Below are 19,145 nucleotides of genomic sequence, written 5' to 3'. Positions count from 1 at the left end.
CTGATTTTTTTAAATTTAATATTTATATTTTAAAGAAAATTTTGACTGGTGCTTTTTTTTGACTGATGTTTATGATACCCTGATTCTGTCATTCCTTTTCTATTTCTCCCGCCCACACATGCACACAGACCTAGTTTCTCAGCATCAGAATTTTTACAAAAGGTAGTGATTGCCAGCTCTATGTTTCCAGTATTAGCTTGTATTGAAAGGCAGTCTAGCTCTGTCACCACACTGAATCGACCGTTTTACTTTCAAACTGTGGTGCCTTTCTTTCTGCATGTCTTGATTTGCATAGTAATAGTAACAGTTAAGTGTGTGTATGTTTCCTGGTCTTTTTACCACTCTTACTGGCTAGATTTTATTAATTATACTCTCTGTCACTGAGGAATAAGTTTTGGACTGCTAGCCTCAAGGCCCACAGTTCAAACCCACCAGCCACTCCACAGGAGAAAATGATGGCTATCTGCTCCCATAGAGATTCATAGCCTCTCTGTACAGTGTCGCTGTGGGTCAGAATCAACTTGAGGGAAGTGGGTTTTTAGTTGGTTTAGGGCATAGCTGAGGAATTAGAATCAGACAGATTAAATAAATTATCCAAAATACAAAGTTGGTTGAAAGACAAGAAAAATGTGGGTCCTGATTTATCAAGCTAGCAAGCCACCAGTTTCTCTAATATGCAAAAAGAAATTTCTTTTTCCCCCAAAGCTTAAAACTTAAGGTTTTCTTATGACTTCACATTTTTTTATGAGAACCTTTTCTCGGAAGCACTTTATTTTTCTTTGTTTTACTTACATGTTATAACCTTATATTTTGGTGTTTGGAATGAATTTCTTTGAAGTGATTGATTTTTCATCTGAAACACTTTTCCAATAAATATTGTCTTATAAATGACTATGTATAATATAGCATCTTTAAAGAGTGTTTGAAAATGTTGTGCTACTATGTCTGTAGGAAATTCAAGATTATTTTTGCCATTGTAGTATGTCAAAAATAAAATGAGTTGTCTAAAATTTTGTTTAAGTTATAGTATAATTATTTATTGGGGTGTAGAGAGAATGGGGTGAAATTAATATAGAAGGAAAACTAGCTTATATTTAAAAGATTTACACTTATAATTAGAAAACTTTTATTAGCATTACCGACCAAGACTTATAAGTGAACTATTTTAAAGTCATCCTGTATGGCAAATTTGTTAATATTTGCAATATTATAAATATGTAGGTGTATAATTTTTAACTATAAGCTGAAATTCTGTCAGCTTTTACCATATTTTATATTCTTTAAAAGTTTAAAAGGAACATACAAAGAAATAATGATTTGTCATTGATTTGGATCTTGTGAAAATACACTTACATAAATCAATGTGTACATTTATATTTCTCATCTAATCTATAATTTTGTTACTGATATTAATCATCAAAAATCTCAATTTTTGGTCATTTATATTTTATAATAACAGCAATGTTATTGTGTTCTTTTCACATTTAATAAAAGAAACAGACTCATTAAAATATCTTTGAATAGAGTTACCTTTTAAAATAATTTTTAAGGATAATCAAGTTGAAATAGACTTTTCTTCAGAATGGTAAATTATATATGTATTTATCCTTGTAAGCAGATTATAAGACTGTCCTATAAAATAAAACTTTTTCAGTGTCATTTCACAAACTGCGTTATACTTTTTCACAGAACACTCCTATGGCACCGTCAGCAGCCGTGCAAGTGCAGGGCCACCAGCCCAGCAACTCTCAGCCTTCTCCATTCAGTGGATCCAGTCAGCTTGGAGATCCCATGAGAAAGCCTGGGCAAAACTTCATGTGTCTGTGGCAGTCTTGTAAAAAGTAAATGGCAGCTTTATTTTATATACATAAATGTTACTTTTATTTTGGTGTGCTTCTTTGTTTAGAGATGATTGTCACCCATATAGTTTTATGAAAAATTTTATTAAGCCACTACCTTTTAGAAAATGATATTAAGACTGATGTTTATATAGACTCTCTGGCACTTACGTTAAGAAATTTATAAGAATGGTAGAGCATAGTTTTATGGTAAGTGATTTAGAATTGTGTTACAGCAATAGTTTTTAATATAAGAAAATCGTGTAAGAATTTCGTTTTATATTTGACTATGAAGGAGAAAAAGGTGTAGTAGCATTTTTAAAATGACTTAAACTTGGTGGCAGCTAGAGGATATTCTGTAGTCGAAAGTTAGAGGTCACAATCTCTTAGGAAGAAAATGACTTTCGTAACTGGAGTTATGGAGTAGATACTCCTTTAAAATTATTTCAAAGCCATGTCATCTCATACATTAATAACTAAGATAAATAGTGACTAGAACTGCATGGAAGCAAGGCTTTCTTAGGCTTGTACGGAAACTAGAATTATCTTGCTTAAAATAAAAATCTTTGTTCCTTTAAAGACTCTTTTAAGACTGCTGAATCAACATTTCAGGGCTCCAGGAGTAAGATGCTTATTTTTTTCAATTTTTCTTTTTTTTTTTTTTTAACATTTTATTAGGGGCTCATACAACTCTTATCACAACCCATACATATACATACATCAATTGTATAAAGCACATCTGTACATTCTTTGCCCTAATCATTTTCAAAGCATTCACTTAAGCCCTTTGCATCAAGTCCTCTTTTTTCCCCTCGCTCCCCCCTCCCTCATGAGCCCTTGATAATTTATAAATTATTATTTTGTCATATCTTGCCCTATCTGGCGTCTCCCTTCACCCCCTTTTCTGTTGTCCGTCCCCCAGGGAGGAGGTCACATGTAGATCCTTGTAATCGGTTTCCTCTTTCCAACCCACTCACCTTCTACCCTCCCAGTATCGCCCCTCACACCCCTGATCCTGAAGGTATCATCCACCCTGGATTTCCTGTGCCTCCAGCTCCTATCTGCACCAGTGTACAACCTCTGCTCTATCCAGACTTGCAAGGTAGAATTCGAATCATGGTGGGGTGGGGTAAGGAAGCTTTTAGGAACTGGAGGAAAGCTGTATTCTTCATCGGTGCTATGTCTCACCCTGAATGACTCTCCTCTAGACCCCTCTGTGAGGGGATCTCCAGTGGCCAACAAATGGGCTTTGGGTCTCCATTCTGCACTTACCCCTTCATTCACTATGGTAAGATTTTTTTTTTGGATGATGATGATGCCTGATACCTGGTCCCTTTGACATCTCGTGATCGCACAGGCTGGTGTGCCTCTTCCATGTGGGCTTTGTTGCTTCTGAGCTAGATGGCCGCTTGTTCACCTTCAAGCCTTTAAGACCCCAGACACTATCTCTTTTGATAGCCGGGCACTAAGATGCTTATCTTAATTAGACATCATACCCCTCATTTCTTAGCACATTAAACACCGGATATTTTTTACCCAAGTGGCCGGGTTATTTTTCTGCTGTTGGGTTTTTGGGGGTTTTTTTGGTTTGTTTTTTTGCATTAATCCATAAAAAGGGGTTTACATCTCATCAACTTTTTATCATAATTATTTATAACTTTCAGTTTTTTAATATAAAACGTCTCACATTATGAAACAATATTTTGCAACGTATGCGGAACATTATTACTTTTATGAACTGTAATCTTCATGAAATTATAAACTTCTTGTAAAAATAATCAACATAATCCATATTACTTTGAAAAACAGTAAAAAATATATCCAGTATATCAAACAAAAAATACATTCGTTGTTCCCCAGTGTTCATTTGTTGATATGTTCCTTTCTGATACAATGTACTATTGTTACTGTACTCTGCAAGTATACTCTACAACTACATTGAGAAACAAATACAGTGTGCAACTATTATCCCTGAAACACTGTGCAAAAATGATCTCCTAGCCCTGTGGTTTGATTAGTTGTGGAGACCTTATCCTACACAGTTACAATTATTTCATATATTGTAGTTAGTGTAGGACCTATATATAAACAAGGGTTCCTAGTACTTTTTTAATGTATGGTACTTTATGTAACATTTTTCTCTGTGAAGCAGTACCTTACAAAATTTGCAAATATACCTGGTTTCACTTCTTTTTCCGTGGGCATCGCAAACTCTACAGGCTCTGGTAGGAAATTTCTTTTTTCCATTGCTTGAAATGAACACAGGTTCATGCTGCTTCATGTCACCTGACAGCCTTTCTGGTGGGTCTTTACGTAGTGCTTCTCTCCCTGCTCTACTGGGGACTGGGCTGGACATAGCTCTCTCTGGTTCTGAAGAGCCTTCATTTTCATCACCATTGTTTTGCCACTGAAAGGAGAAACTGCTTGTACTTCATTTTTTTCTCTGGATTCGGGGCATTGTAAATTCAATAACAATCGAAAAGTCCACAGTTTATGAGGTAAAGGACTTTTTCTGTCCATTTCATTTTTTTCCTTAGATAGGATAATGTGAGAGGTACTGATCTGCATGATCAACTCCCTTTATGTGGGCATTATATTGATGTATACACGGGTTTCAATATATCAATTTTCTATTGTTCTTTCCTGTATTTGAGACACAAGCGTCATGAATTGTTGCTATCATTCTGACATCTCGCTTGTCTTTCCATATTAGGAGAAGAACGTCACCTTTTCTACAGAAAACTGTCGCCTTTCTTCATTCTTGATGCTTTGGCTTTTAGAGTTCGCAGTAAACCTCTGTTCACTTTAATAGTACCACAGACTCTAGTTTTGTTTTTCAGTAGTAAATATGCAGTAGAGGTACTGTTACAGTAATTTTCCTGGTAGATATGGTGCCACATAAGGGCCAAGAACTGAGAGAACGGTTTCTTCCAATTTCTTCCCTTCACCAGTATAAATTTCCATATTGCAGATAAAGCCTGTGTCACTCTCGCACACCATCCTAACAAGTAAACTAGACTTTGTCATCTCTGCTGGGTTGTACGCTCGAAACCTCAGGCATCCTCTCCACGGAATCATACCCTCGCCCAAAGGCAACTGTTGCTTTGGTCTGTAAAGTGTCCTGAATTTATTAAGGAAATAATCCAGCACAGGTTGAATTTTAAAGAGCCTTCCAGAGCTATTGTCCATTTCGTGTTATCATTAAAGTGCTAGAATGTCCGTGTTTGTTCAAATCTATTACAACTCATAGTCTGCGAAAATATTGGGGTATTTTGATCAATAATCTTTCCAGCTACCTGTTGACCAATCTTGTTTTTCCCATTAGAAGAATTAGGGCTAAGAGTTTCTTCGTGTCTTTTTGTGTAACGGGAGACCACTGAGCGATGTAGATGATGATTTACATTCACTGAGGTCTGACCGTGATAAGTGCACAGCTCGTCGCAAAACAATCCAAACATCTGGCTACAGAGTCACGTTGAGTTGGAAATGTAATAACCCCAGGATGACCTTCAAACACTTCCAAAAGTGGTGGAATGTCAATTTCACACCAATCGTTACTAACATTACAAAACGAATCATTCACAAAAACAGAGGCACTGCCACTGTATGGTTCTTTACAGGTCTAATAACGTCACAGTCACTGGAAGCTTCCTCAGAACCATCAAAACATTCACTCACACAGTCATCGCATCTTCATTTTCACCAGGAACAGCTGAATAATCATCGTCAAAAACTTCCCAAAGTATTTCAGATTCGTTCGTTTCCTTCTGTTTTCTGAATGAGGCCATCTCTAAAAGTAGGCAGAAATTGAAGATGAAAATAGTAACTATTTGATTTAACCAAAATGCACTAAAATGCTAAACAAACAAAAAGAATAGGAAGACAATCAAGTTTGATACTTTCACTACTGATGTAAACACCTAAATAGATGAAGTAGTTAAAATATATCCAAGCAGATGGCGTCTGAAGACAGCACGTAGAAATCAGCGATCCGTCCTTACAAGTTGGCACACCAAACACTAGTAAACTCAGGATCCATCTGCAATATGTTAGAAGTCAAGTATTTCATCTCACTCTTCTTAACCAGCAAAAATTACCACATCCTTTAAGATATATTTTGAACTTTATATTCTAATGTAAGTTTATTATGCAGATTTTATAAGGATTATGGCTATTCATGTAGTTTACAGATTGTTAATAGTATGTAAAGTTCCTAACCAGTAAAAAGGTCATGAAATCATTTTTATTGAATCTTGACAGATAATGGAGAGGGGTTTTAATCATTTTACTGAGGGCTCATTTTATTGGGGGCAAATGTGCTAAGCACATTTGTTGCCATCATCATTCTCAAAACATTTGCTTTCTACTTGAGCCCTTGGTATCAACTCCTCTTTTTTCTGCTGCCTCCCTGCCCCCTCCCTCCCTTATGAATGTTTGATAATTTATAAATTATTATTATTTTGTCATATCTTACACTGTCCAAGTCTCCCTTCACCCACTTTTCTGTTGTCCGTCCCCCAGGGAGGAGGTTATATGTTGATCCTTGTAATCAGTTCCCCCTTTCCACCTCACCTTCACTCCACCCTCCTGGTATCGCCACTCTGACCACTGGCCCTGAAGAGCTCATCCACCCTGGATTCCCTGTGTTTCCAGTTCCTATCTGTACCAGTGTACATCCTTTGGTTTAGTCAGGTTTATAAGGTAGATTTGGTATCATGATAGTGGGGAGTTGGTGGGGAGGAAGCATTTAGGAACTAGAGGAAAGTTGTATGTTTGTTTCATCATTGCTACGCTGCACCCTGACTGGATCGTCTCCTTCCCCCAACCCTTCTATAAGGGGATGTCCAGTTGCCTACAGATGGTCTTGGGTCCCCAATCTGCACTCTCCCTCAATCACAAGGATTTGATTTCTTGTTCTTTGATACCTGATCCCTTCAACACCTCGTGATCACACAGGCTGGTGTGCTTCTTTCATGTGGGCTTTGTTGCTTCTGAGCTAGATGGCCACATTTTTACCTGACAAATAATATTTTTTGTTGCTTTTTTCAAATATACAAACTATATCTAGTCAGAGTAAGTCTGGATTATTTCCAGTTATATCTATGAACAGCTTTACTGAATCATAGTTGAAAGTTATATTTTTTTAAACAGTGCTTTAGGTTGTCTTATCCCATTATATCCTACATCCATTTAATTTGATGTCTCTTTTTAATCAAGGTGTGATTTTTTTTTTGGTCATTTATATTATAGTTTATTTGACATTGCTTTTGCTGATACCAATTTTTCTCTTTCCATTTGTTTTCAGTATGTTTGCTTGGTTTTTCTTTTTCCTCCACTAGCAAATAGGTCCTAATTCGGTACAGATAGTCCACTAAGCTTGCTCATGAACTCGAAAATTTGAGCCTGACAGCTTTAAGTGTGTAGAATATACCACGAGAACTATTTGCTGAGTTACTGAGCCTAAATATACAACACCTTTTCCCAGCTTGCTAGTAGAATCAGTATTACAAAATTTGATGTTGTGCCTTCTTTTTGTAAATCTTTTCTGAATTAGATTCAACAAAGCTTCTTGGGACTTGTCACTTTTGAAACCATCATTTTTAGATTACAACTTCACTAATAAATTCTATTTGATTTTGCAAATGCTTTTTGTATTTCCTTTAGGCGGTTTTATGTTGTAGGTGGTAGAAACACAGAGAATCCCTCCCCATCTTAGGAAAGTGGACAGAAAAAGTCATTAAATTACCATGTAAATATGTCCCTCATCATTGACTATTTGTTTCCCCCAAAGAATCATTTGTCTGTAGAGAAAAGACAACATAGATGCATGTTGTTCTTCCCAAAATAATATAGTGTTCACTAACATTCCCCAAAGGTAACTAACCGTGAGATTTGGTTTTGAGTATCATTATGAATTTAAACGCATCTAGGTAATTTAATTGATTTTATTATTACATGTCCCACAATTTCCACTCTGTCCCATCTTTGGCCAGTGGAAGCCTATTCAAGTTGGTTTTCTAATTCTTTTTATTGTGGTCCTTATAACTGTGTTAGCATTCCTTGATTCTCTAATGACAGAATGTTTTGAGCTTATCTTACATATTTTAGTTTTCTTTCTTTTTTATCTTATACATTTTCTGTTCCCCACTTGGTATCAGCTATTTCTCCAAGGACTCTTGGTTTCTTTTCATTGGAAATTGTGTTTTGTTTGGAACCAGGAATGCCTATTCCTTTTAAGCTGGCTATTGTTTCTAGGCCTTTTTAGTGGACAGATTAGGAAAACAATCTCTCTTTGGAAGAAAGGATGTTGTAAAGATAAAAGTGCATCATTAGTTCATGCTGATACTTTGAATTCAAATATAAAAATAAAATAAATGAACCTTTAATATTCTACAAAGTCATACAAAGGAGCCTTGTTGGCACAAACGATAAAGTACTGAGCAGCTAACCAAAAGATTAGGTGTTCACATCAACCCACCCAGCTACTCCACCAGAGAAAGATCAGGCAATCTGCTTTCGTAAAGATTATAATCTAGAGAATCCTATAAACAATTCTGCTCTGTCCCGTGGAATCCCTGTGCATTAAAACCAACGGAGTACCACCTAGCACGTAGAAAGTCTCTGCTTCATGAGTAGCATATCTGTATCTTCTTCCATGCCAAAATTCCCTTTTCCCATTGATTTAGTATCAGTATTCATAGACCTTATTTGATATGCTAAAATGATCCTGTCTCCAACAGCATGATTACTTAAAATAGTTGTAAAGTTTGTGCTCTTCATTTTGCTTTTTTTTTTTAAGATCATTTTATTGGGGGCTTTTACCACGCTTGTTACAATTCATACATCAATGGCATCGGACATATTTGTACATATGCTGCCATCGTTCTTTTCTAGACATTTACTTTCTATTGAGCCCTTGGGATCAGCTCCTCTTTTCTTCCCTCCCTCCTACCCCACCCTACCTACCTCTCATAGCCCCTTGAGCTCTTCATTTGCTTTTAAGGTCTATCCCACAAAGGGCTGTATGGTTACAAATCATGTGTTCTAAATTCAGTTAGAATAGTTACTGTGGTTATATCATCAATTGGATACACACTAGAAGTTCTTTTGTTTTCTTTTACCTTATACAGATTGCTTTTTAATTTATAATTATATAAAATAATTTCAAAATTCTGAAGTTAGCATATGCAACACAAGGTATAGTCAAAAGAATTTTATTTCTCTCACTGTCCCTCTGTTTTCCTTTTTGCCTTCTATAAATAACCTTTATTTATTTTGCTTTTTAAAATATAAGGAAGTTGTATATCTATTTATATTCTCTGAAACTCACTGCCACTAAGTCGGTTCTAAGTCAGAATGACCCTATAGGACGGAGTAGAACTGCCCCTGTGGGTTTCTAAGAGTGTTCATCTTTGCAGAAGTAGAAAGCCTCCTCATGCTCCGTCAGAGTGGCTCGTTCACTGCAGCCTGTACATAACCCACTCTGCCACCAGGGCTCCATCATTGTGTCCTCTACTTTTTTAAACAGGAGAAGAAAAGTATATTGTGGTAGACTGAATAATGGTCCCTAAATTCCCATGTCCTAATCTCAGTAACCTGTGAATATTACTGTAATGGCTAATTGTATGTGTCAATTTGTCATTGCCTTGGTTCCCAGTAGTTTGGACAGATTAATTGCTCTTCCATGATGTAATAAAATCCATTTCACAATGTAAACAATGGCATTTTAAGGGGACCTTTCCTTGGGGAGTGTTCTGCTTTCAGACTATAAATTGGTACTATGACAGAACTCAGTTTCTCTCTCTACTTTGCATCTTCCCATTACGTGTTTGTGGTTCTTGGGATGCAAACCTGCAGAATTCTCCAGTTTCCTGCCTATAGATTTTGGACTCACTGCACACATACACGGGCTTCAAAGAGTTCGTAGAAAAATTCCATTACCTTTTTGAGGCTCCCCTCTTGTGACAAACAGGATTTCACAAATACTATGAAATGGGAAGATGATCATAGATTGTTTGAGTGAACCTGATATAACATCCACACCAAAAACTCACTGACATTGAGTTGATGCCAACTCATAGCTACCCTATAGAACAAAGTAGACATGTTCCTGCAGTTTTCTCAGCCTGTGAATTTTTTTTTAATTCATTTTATTGGGGGCTTGTACAACTTTAATCACAATTCATCCATCCATCCATTGTGTTCAGCACATTTGTACATTTGTTGCCATCATCATTCTCAAAACATTTGCTTTCTACTTGAGCCTTTGGTATCAACTCCTCATTTTTTCCCTTCCCTCCCCGCTCCTCCCTTCCTCATGAACCCGTGATAATTTATAAATTATTATTATGTCATATCTTACACTATCCAACATCTCCCTTCACCTACTTTTCTGTTGTCTATCCCCCAGGGAGGAGGTTATATGTAGATCCTTGTAATTGGTTTCTCCTTTACACCTTACCCTCCCTCCACTCTCCTGGTATCGCCACTCTCACCATTGGTCCAGAAGGGATCATCTGTCTTGGATTCCCTGTGTTTCCAGTTCCTATCTGTACCAGTGTACATCCTCTGGTCTAGCCAGAATTGTAAGGTAGAATTGGGATCATGATAGTGTGTGTGGGGGTGGAGAGGGGAAGCGGGAGGGAGGGGCAAGCATTTAGTAACTAGAGGAAAGTTGTATGTTTCTTCATTGCTACACTGCACCCTGACTGGCTCGTCTCCACCCCAGTACCCTTCTGTAAGGGTATGTCCATTTGCCTACAGATGGGTTTTGGGTCCCCAGTCTGCACTCCACCTCAATCACAACGATTTGATTTCTTGTTCTTTGATGCCTGATACCTGATCCCTTAGACACCTCATGATCACACAGGCTCCTGTGCTTCTTCCATATGGGCTTTGTTCTTTCATAGCTAGATGACCACTTGTTTATCTTCAAGCCTTTAAGACCAGAGATGCTTTATCTTTTGATTGCCGGGAAACATCTGCTTTCTTCACCACTTTTGCTTATCCACCCATTTTCTCTTCAGCGATCATGTCAGGAAGGTGAACATCATCCAGTGCCAGGTTAATAGAAGTAAGTGTTCTTGCATTGAGGAAGTACTTGAGTGGACAACCTGTGGATTTTTACAGGGGCAAAAAGCTTCATTTTTCTCCCACAGAGTGACTAGTGAGCTTGACCTTATGGTTAGCAGCCCCACTGTGCCATCAGGGTTCCTTGATGTAAACCACAGGGCCCTCATAAGAGGGAGACAGTAGGTTAGAAATAGAAAGAAGGCAATATGATAATGGAAGCAGAGGAATCTGAGATTTTATACTGCTGGCTTTGAAGACGGAAGGAGAGGCCAGGGGAACAAATCTGGAAATGCAAGGAAACATTTCTCCTAAGACCTCCTGTGATAGTGACCCTGAACCAAGGCTCACTATGATTCTGACCCCGTGAAGCACATTTTATACTTCTAATCGCCAGAACTGTAAGATAGTTCTCTTTTAGCCACCAAATCTGTGGTAATTTAGTATAAGAGCCATGGGATCCTAATACACATGCTATACAGATGATATTTCCTCCTGTGCTTTTTAAAATTTAACAATATAATGTTCCTGGCAGCACTATCAAGTACTCTATAGCAACATTTCTCATTCATGTTCACCATTGTATAGATCAGTGTTTGCTGAGGTGGGGGCACCAGGACCAGGGGGACTGTAAAAGCAGATAACTACTCCTTTCCCTGGCTTATGCACTAACATACAAAGGTTTTTTTTATTTCCAGGTGGCTCTGAGTAATTTATTTTATTTTATTTTTTCCTGACAAGGGAGAAAGAATGAACAGTATAGACCAAGGGTGGGGAATGTCTAATCTGCAGGCCTGTAAGCCCTGGAAATCATTAATAACCACTCTCACACCTCACCAGAGGTAAACTTTTCCCACCAACAAACACATTAGGGTTACTTAATTACATGCTGCACTATCTTGGCCTGAAAATAATGTTTGAATATCCAAATGTCCCTTGGCAGAAAAGAAGTTCCCTACCCTTGATATAGATACAATACTGTGTAGCCAACCATTTCTCTATTGAAAGCCATTAAAATTGTTTTGTGTTTCATCTTTAAAATAGTGCTGAATTGAATTGCTTTGTTAATAGACAGCCATTTTGTATTGTTGCCAGTGTACCTTTAAGATAAGGAGCTCTGGTGGTGCTGCAGGATAAGTGTTGCACTTCTAACCCCAAAGGTTGGTGGTTCAAAACCACCAGCTGTTCCTCAGGAAAAAATGCAGCTGTCTGCTCCCCTAGAGATCTGTAATCTCAAAAACCCTAGATAGGGTTGCTGTGAAGCTAAATCAGTCCAATGGAAATGGTTTGCATTGGATCTTTGAGATGCATCTCTAGCAGCAGAACTGATGGATCAAAGTATTGTGGGTTATACCCTGCTACAGACCGCTCATTTTCTCCACAAGAGTTTGCCATTTTGTACTTTTGGGGGGGGGGGGTTAAACCACTTTATTTCTGCTAACAATATTTGAAAGTGCATGTTTGTTTACCCACAGACTTACAAAGATAGTGTGTTACCAAATATTTAGTTTTAAGGTGAGAAGTGATTTCTCAGTGCCCTCTTAACGTGCTATTCTTCATTTGTGCACTGCTCATAAACGAGGATAGTGAAAAATAATTACTTGTGTGTGTGTGTATGTGTTACAACGATGGCTCTAGTTCATACATGGCACAAGGTTAGTCCCCCAACGTGGATTTAATTAGTGGTGACTGCAGACAAGTTCCCTCAGTAGCACACTTGTCTTAGCTTCATTAGGATGCCTTCCAAAATAACCCGAAAACTTTGTGCCATGGAAAAAACCTTTTTAGGTCAGGGCTAAATTTTCAACAAAACTCAAGTGGATATCTTCTCAAATCATTGAAGCTTTGAAACAAGTTTCCCAGAATGTAGCCCCATGTAAAACAAGTCTTTAGATGGATCATGTATTTTACGGAAGGTCAGGAAGAACTCAAGTGAATAAGGCAGGAAAGGCCGTCAGCGTCAAAGAATGAAGAAATTGGTGTTGGAAAAGACCAAGAATTAACACTGATGTGAGGGATATTGAAGTTGGGATCACACGTGGTTCGGCATCTTTCATTTTAGGTGAGCATCTAGCCTTGGCGAGGTTTGGACTGGATAGGTGACAGAAGGATGAACTAAGGTCAGCGAGCTCAAAGACCTGATCTTTCTTTCCCTCAGTCTTTTTAGCAGAATCAAAGCCCATGAAGCTGACATTTTTTAGAACTGGTTATAACTGGTGAAGAATTTTTTATTTTCCAATGCAACCCAGAGAGCAAAGGTCAATCAAAACAGTGGATTTTGAGGAACCTGCTGGGCCAGTTCAGTTCAAGGCAGAGGGGTCAGCTCAGCAGATTATGGCCATTGTTTTTAGAAATTTCAAAGGGATCATCCTGATAAATTTTTTGAATGTACAGTAATCATTGGGGGTGGGGGGTATGAAACAGCTTGAAGAAAATTGCCAATTGCGACAGTGAGGAACAGGCCTGGAAAGTTGGACCAAAGAAATGTTTTCCATCATGACTATGTTCCTCCTCATCCTCCTACCTTTTAAAAAAGTGAGTTCAGGGGAAGGAAAGAAGTCTGAATAGAGGATGTACACTCTTGCAGACAGGAACTGGAAACACAAGGAATCCAGGACAGAAGATCCCTTCAGGACCAGTGGTGAGAAAGGGGGAACCGATTACAAGGATCTACTTATAACCTCCTCCCTGGGAGGATGGACAATAGAAAAGTGGGTAAAGTGAGACATTGGACAGTGTAAGATATGACAAAATAATATTAATTTATAAATTATCAAGGGTTCATGAGGGAGGGGGGTTGGGAAGGGAGGGGGAAAATGAGCTGATACCAAGGGCTCAAGTAGAATGCAAATGTTTTGAGAATGACGATGGCAACAAATGTACAAATGTGCTTGGTACAATGGTTGGATGTATGGATTATGATAAAAGTTGTATGAGCCCCCAATAAAATGATTTTTAAAAAAGAAGTCTGAATGAACGAGATGAGAACTGTAGGATGGATTGGGTAAGGTTTCCCAGTTAAATTTATGGTAGGACAACTTCTGTGCACCCTCAAAAGATGAGCAGGTGCATTGTTGTGTGTGTGTGGGGCGGGGGGGATTCCTTGATGTAACTTCCCGGCTTTTTTTCTTACTAATACCCTTGTCATTTTTAAATAATCTGCTTCATAGCAAGCCCACGTGTTTCCTGTGTAATTTGAAAAAGTTAACAGGCTGACCCGTTTTGGAATACCCAAAAGCAGTCATCATAGCCTTTTAAGCTAACCTCTGACTTGAATTGAACTTACCCCACAGTTCCTTTCCGAAGCCCTATTTTGATTGGCCCTTGCTCTCTGACTTGCAGTGGTAAATCTAGAACTCTCACCTAGTTATAACTAGATCCAAAAATCATGCTTCGTGGCCTTCAATTCTGCTAAAAAGACTGGGGGAAAGATTGGGTCTTTGAGCTAGCTGACAGTTCATCCTTCTGTCACCTATCCAGCCCAAACCTCGCCAAGGCTAGATGCTCCCCTAAATGAAACATACCAAACCACGTGTGATCCCAACTTCAATATCTCTCACATCAGTGGTAATTCTGTGGTCTTTTTCATCACCAATTTCTTCAATTGTTTGATGTTGATAGCCTTTCCTGCCATTCTAAAAACAGTAAGCTTCAGTGATTTGTGAAGATATCCACTTGAATCTTGCTCAAAAACTTGGTATTAGCCCTGACCTCAAAATAGTCTTTTTTCCATGGTATACACACACACACACACACACACACACACACACAATTTGAAGGCATCCCCTAATGAAGCCAAAACAAGTGTGAGACTGAGGGAATTTGTCTGCAGCCACCCACTGATTGCAGAAGCATGCTTAAATGCATTATGCTTGGATTACACATGTGAATGTATGAATCAGACCCCTAGTTTCCATACTTTTCACTTACCCTTTTGTGTCACATTTTCTTTTTCCATGTACCTGTTCAACATTTGGGTTGTGTCTAGTTTTGGTTATTGTGCTTCATGTCACGGTTAACATTGGTGTGTGTTTGTCTGCTTGTGAGCCTCTTGTCAGTTTTTTCGGGGTATACACGTACAGTAGAACTGCTGAGTCATGTGGCAGCTCGGGTAAACTCTGTGAGGAAGTGCAGAGCTGGTTTCCATAGCGCCTGCATCATTTTAAATCCATCACCAGTGAAGTTATCCATATTCTGTTTTTCTGATGTGAGCCGTACGACTGAGGTTGAAGTGATAGCTCATTATGATTTTCATCTCCATCTCTCTAATGAGGTGGCATCATTCTTTGTGCTTATTGGTCATTTGTATATCCCCTTTGTGGGGGACATGCTTATTCGGGTCCTTTGCCTATTTTTGTATTAGTTTGGTGTAGTGCTCCTTTCCATTCCTTTGACATGGGGCTGTGGGGGTGACTTTCTAGAACAGAAATGTATTTTTTTCTTATGGTCTGGAGGGCAAAAGTTCAAATTAAGATCTACTCCTTTTTTTTTTTTTTTTTGTATGACTTCCCTCTAGTTTCTGTTAACTGGTGGCAATCCTTGACATTCCTTTGCTTGTAGCCAGATGCTCACATGGTGTAGGTCTTTCTTGTCTATTCTCTTTTCATACGATACCACTTAAAAGTGATTCAATTTAGGACTCGCCCTACCCTGGTATGACTTCATTATCAAAAGAAAACCCCCTTTTCCAAACAACCAGTGTTCATTTGTATCACACCTTATGTCAATAGCAGTAGGTAGAAGAATCAGTATTCCCAATAGAGCCGTATACTAAGCAAATTTATTTTTAAAACATTCAAGTTCAAAATTCTCTTATACTATGCCATTCATACGCATATTATGGCCTTAGGCCCGTGGCTGGGTGTATCCACCTCTGTCATCCTGGCTTTTTCCCTGGGGAAGTGCAGAAGAGACTTTTTGTCCCTGAGCCTGCAATTTAATATTCCTTTCAGTTCAGAATAACCAAGGAAAACTCAGAATCAAAAGACTTCCCATGCCTTTTCTTGATAACTTACCTGACCTCGTCTGGCTAACCAAAGGAAAAGAAAAATACAACTCCCAGATGACAGCCACCCTCCATCCTTAGGGGACCCCCACTCCTTTAGTACCATATTGCCTCAGATTGGGTTCAGAGAAAGAAAGCCAGTGACGCTCATATATGCATCCCAGCCCAGTCCATCTCAAATCCATGGGTCAAGGCTAGCCAGAGCCCACTTTAGACCCATGGAGCTTAAGGCCAATGACACAGAAAGGGGAAACTGAAAACAGGAAGATCACAGATCGGTGGGTACAGAGTCGGGTGAGTCCAAGGTTGGTTGGAGCGAAGCAAGGTGCTCCCAGGATCTCAGGCCCATGTGGAGCTGCCCCTTGAGGCAGACACAGAATCCAAGCTAGAAGGAAGCAAAGAGCAAGAGCTCCCTTACTTTCGAAGAATCATTTTCCTAGGTAAAAATAGCTAGATTGCTGGTTCTTTTTTCTCTTGACACTAAACATTTCATTCCACATTTTTATTGCATTGTTTCTAAAGAGTCATTCGAGATAATATTTTGTTTTTCTCCACCCCCTACCTCTACTCCTTTAAATTTCTTTGTTTTTTGATTTTCTACAATTGGAATATGATAGGTTTACATGCAGGTTTTTATTTTATACTTATCCTACATTGTGTTCGCTGAGCTTCCTGGATCTGTGGTTTGGTGACTGCCATTACATTTAGAAAATTCTCCGCCATTAGTAATTTAAATAGTTATCCTGCTCATTTAGCTGTTTCCTCCCACTGTTTCCATTATTTATGTCTTGCCTTTTCCCTTGTGCCGTGGTTTGGGTTTTCTTTCCTTCTTTAACACTCTGTTTCTGTTTGCTTTTTCATTTGGAATGATTCTGTTGACATACCTTTTACCACTAACTCACTCTTTCCTCAGCTGTATCCAGTCTTCTGAAGAGCCGCTCAAAGGCGATCATTTTTGTTATAGTGTTTTGTTGTTATTTTTAGCAGTTTCTTTCTTAGCTATCCATCTCTCTGGTTATCTTACCCAATTATTTTTGCATGTTGTTTACTTTTAAGTGTGAGGTTTTGTGTTTACTGTCAAGTAGTTCCGCTGTGTTTTGTGTTCAATGTGGGTATGTAGAGGTAAGGGGTTCCCGTTCCTTCTCATGTGATTTGAATGTGTTGTGTCTTGGTATTTTGTGTGTATGCCCCTTTTCGTTTTTGATTTCCTGTCGCTTTTGAGCTTCCCTAGAAACTCCTTGTTAATTAAGTCTCCTTTGTGGTTCCCGCAGTTGTGACCCAGTTTTATACTAGTGCCTGATGGATGTGGTAGTGAGGGAAAGCTTTCCATAATTTTAAATAGCACTTACTTGTTAGGGTGGGCCTGATTTCCTTGGGTTATGATTTTCATAAGTTTCTTAGCCTTTTTTCCTTCCACCTCTTATGAAACTTGGAGGTGAAAAGACCCAAAACTTGTTGTCATCAAGTCAATTCATACTCATTGATTCCTTATATAGGGTCTTCCAGACTTTAAAATCTTTGCTGAGTGTACTCTGCCTCAACTTTCTCCTTTGAAACAACTGATGGGTTTGAACTGTCAACCGTGCATTAATTAGCAATTCTAACATTTACTCCACAGTGCACCAGGGCTCTGAAAGGTGACTCAGGTTCCCTACTTCCCCTTTGCTTAAAGCTGTCCTGGGGGAAATCATCACAAAATTGTAATAGTGAGGTTGTTATTTCGCATATGCTTCTCAGGAAAAAGGTGGGCAATTGACTGACACATTATCAAGACTATGTCTGACTGAGTCTGAAAAGCCATACAAAATTTGTTCTTTTAATACTGAGTAGGTAGTGGTTTGGTGATGAGATGAACATAAACAGTAACTTCTTCAAAACCTTTGTCAAATGTTTTATGATAAATACATTCAAGAGGGGTCTTTTGTTATCCATCAGGCCAGAATTGGGGAGGACAAAGGAGATGGCTCTCTCCTGTTGTGTATCTTGTTCTTGAGGGGAACTTCCTTTTGTCTACCCTATGTGTTCGTCCTTCACCTATCCTTTGTCTATGTACCTATGTTTTCAATATTCAGGACGCCAGTCCTTTCCTGTCTCCTAGGACTTCACTTTGGCAGCTTGGCAGTCAGAAAGTGAATGTGGTTCCAGTTCAGGATGAAATCCAGGCTCTGCACTAACTCAGGGCTAATCATCTTGGAGTTCTGGTGGCATGGTGGGTGGGGCATTGGGCTACTAACAGAAAGTTAGTATTTTGAACCTACCATTCACTTTGGGAAAAGGGGGGCTTTTTTTTTTCTTTTTGAAAGAAAGAGGCTTTCTACTCCCATAGAGATTCATAGTTCTTAGTAACCCACAGAGGGTAGATCTACTCTGTCCAAAATAGGATCATTATGAATTGAAATTAACTCCATGATAGTGGGATTTGGGGTGGGTCCAAATCTGATAAAGTTGTGGTAATGCAATTTCCCTTGAGGCAAACCATATTTAAGAACAGAAAGCTCTGGTTATTTCAAAATGGTCATTTTTTTTCCCCTTCCTGACTGATACAGGATTTTTTTGTTGTTTTTCTGATGTTTACTTTAATGACCTGTTAGGGCTCCTTGGTGATAGAACTTAGAAAAGTATGTCCCTGCACACCAGCAGTACGCCCAGCCAATACCACACTCACTGCCATCCATTCGATGCTGACTCACTAGACAGAGTAGCTTTGTTCCTATGAGTGTCCAAGACTGTTACTCTTTACAAGAGTAAAAAGTATGCCCAAAGAAGTTTAGATCCATGCTCAGCCTACAGCAATATGTCAGCTACTGTGTAAGTGTTCTTACAGGTGCCTGATCCAATTACATCTGCTCCAGGTTTTCTGTCCCTTTGTATTGGCCTGTTTCCTTGTTTTTTCGGGCAATTAATTGAATTTGCCCTGTGACCTCCATTTACAGATGAAGCTAAAAAATGTTCATTTTCAATTTCTTCACCTTTTTTTGGTGAGGACAGATACGACCCTTCCAAGGTTGGACATGTTAAACTGGAACTCATCGTTCTTAGCTTTTCCCTTATGTCATTATTAATCACATGATTGGCTTTCAGTCTATTTTGTGTAATTGGGGTAAATACTTCATGACAACGGGTGACTAAGAATTCCAATCCCCTCTTTAACCTGTGTTTTGGGGACCATGTTTCGTGTGTTTATAGTGTTCAGACAATGTGTGATGTTAGGATCGTGGCAAAATTTGAACGAT

General features: G+C 38.7%; 1 protein-coding gene across 1 annotated transcript in view; it reads left to right on the top strand.

Annotated features, from left to right (window-relative positions):
* Positions 1–19,145, top strand: part of ARID2 (AT-rich interaction domain 2) — a 184,035-nt gene that overhangs the window by 139,279 nt on the left and 25,611 nt on the right. Inside the window, exon 16 of the mRNA XM_075551842.1 lies at positions 1,690–1,841. Coding sequence (XP_075407957.1) covers positions 1,690–1,841 — 152 coding nt within the window. The remainder of the gene's footprint in view (positions 1–1,689; positions 1,842–19,145) is intronic.

Source organism: Tenrec ecaudatus, chromosome 6, assembly GCF_050624435.1.
Source record: "Tenrec ecaudatus isolate mTenEca1 chromosome 6, mTenEca1.hap1, whole genome shotgun sequence".
Classification (NCBI taxonomy): domain Eukaryota; kingdom Metazoa; phylum Chordata; class Mammalia; order Afrosoricida; family Tenrecidae; genus Tenrec; species Tenrec ecaudatus.
Note: the sequence above shows the minus strand (reverse complement) of the source record. Positions and strands in the feature narration are given on the sequence as shown.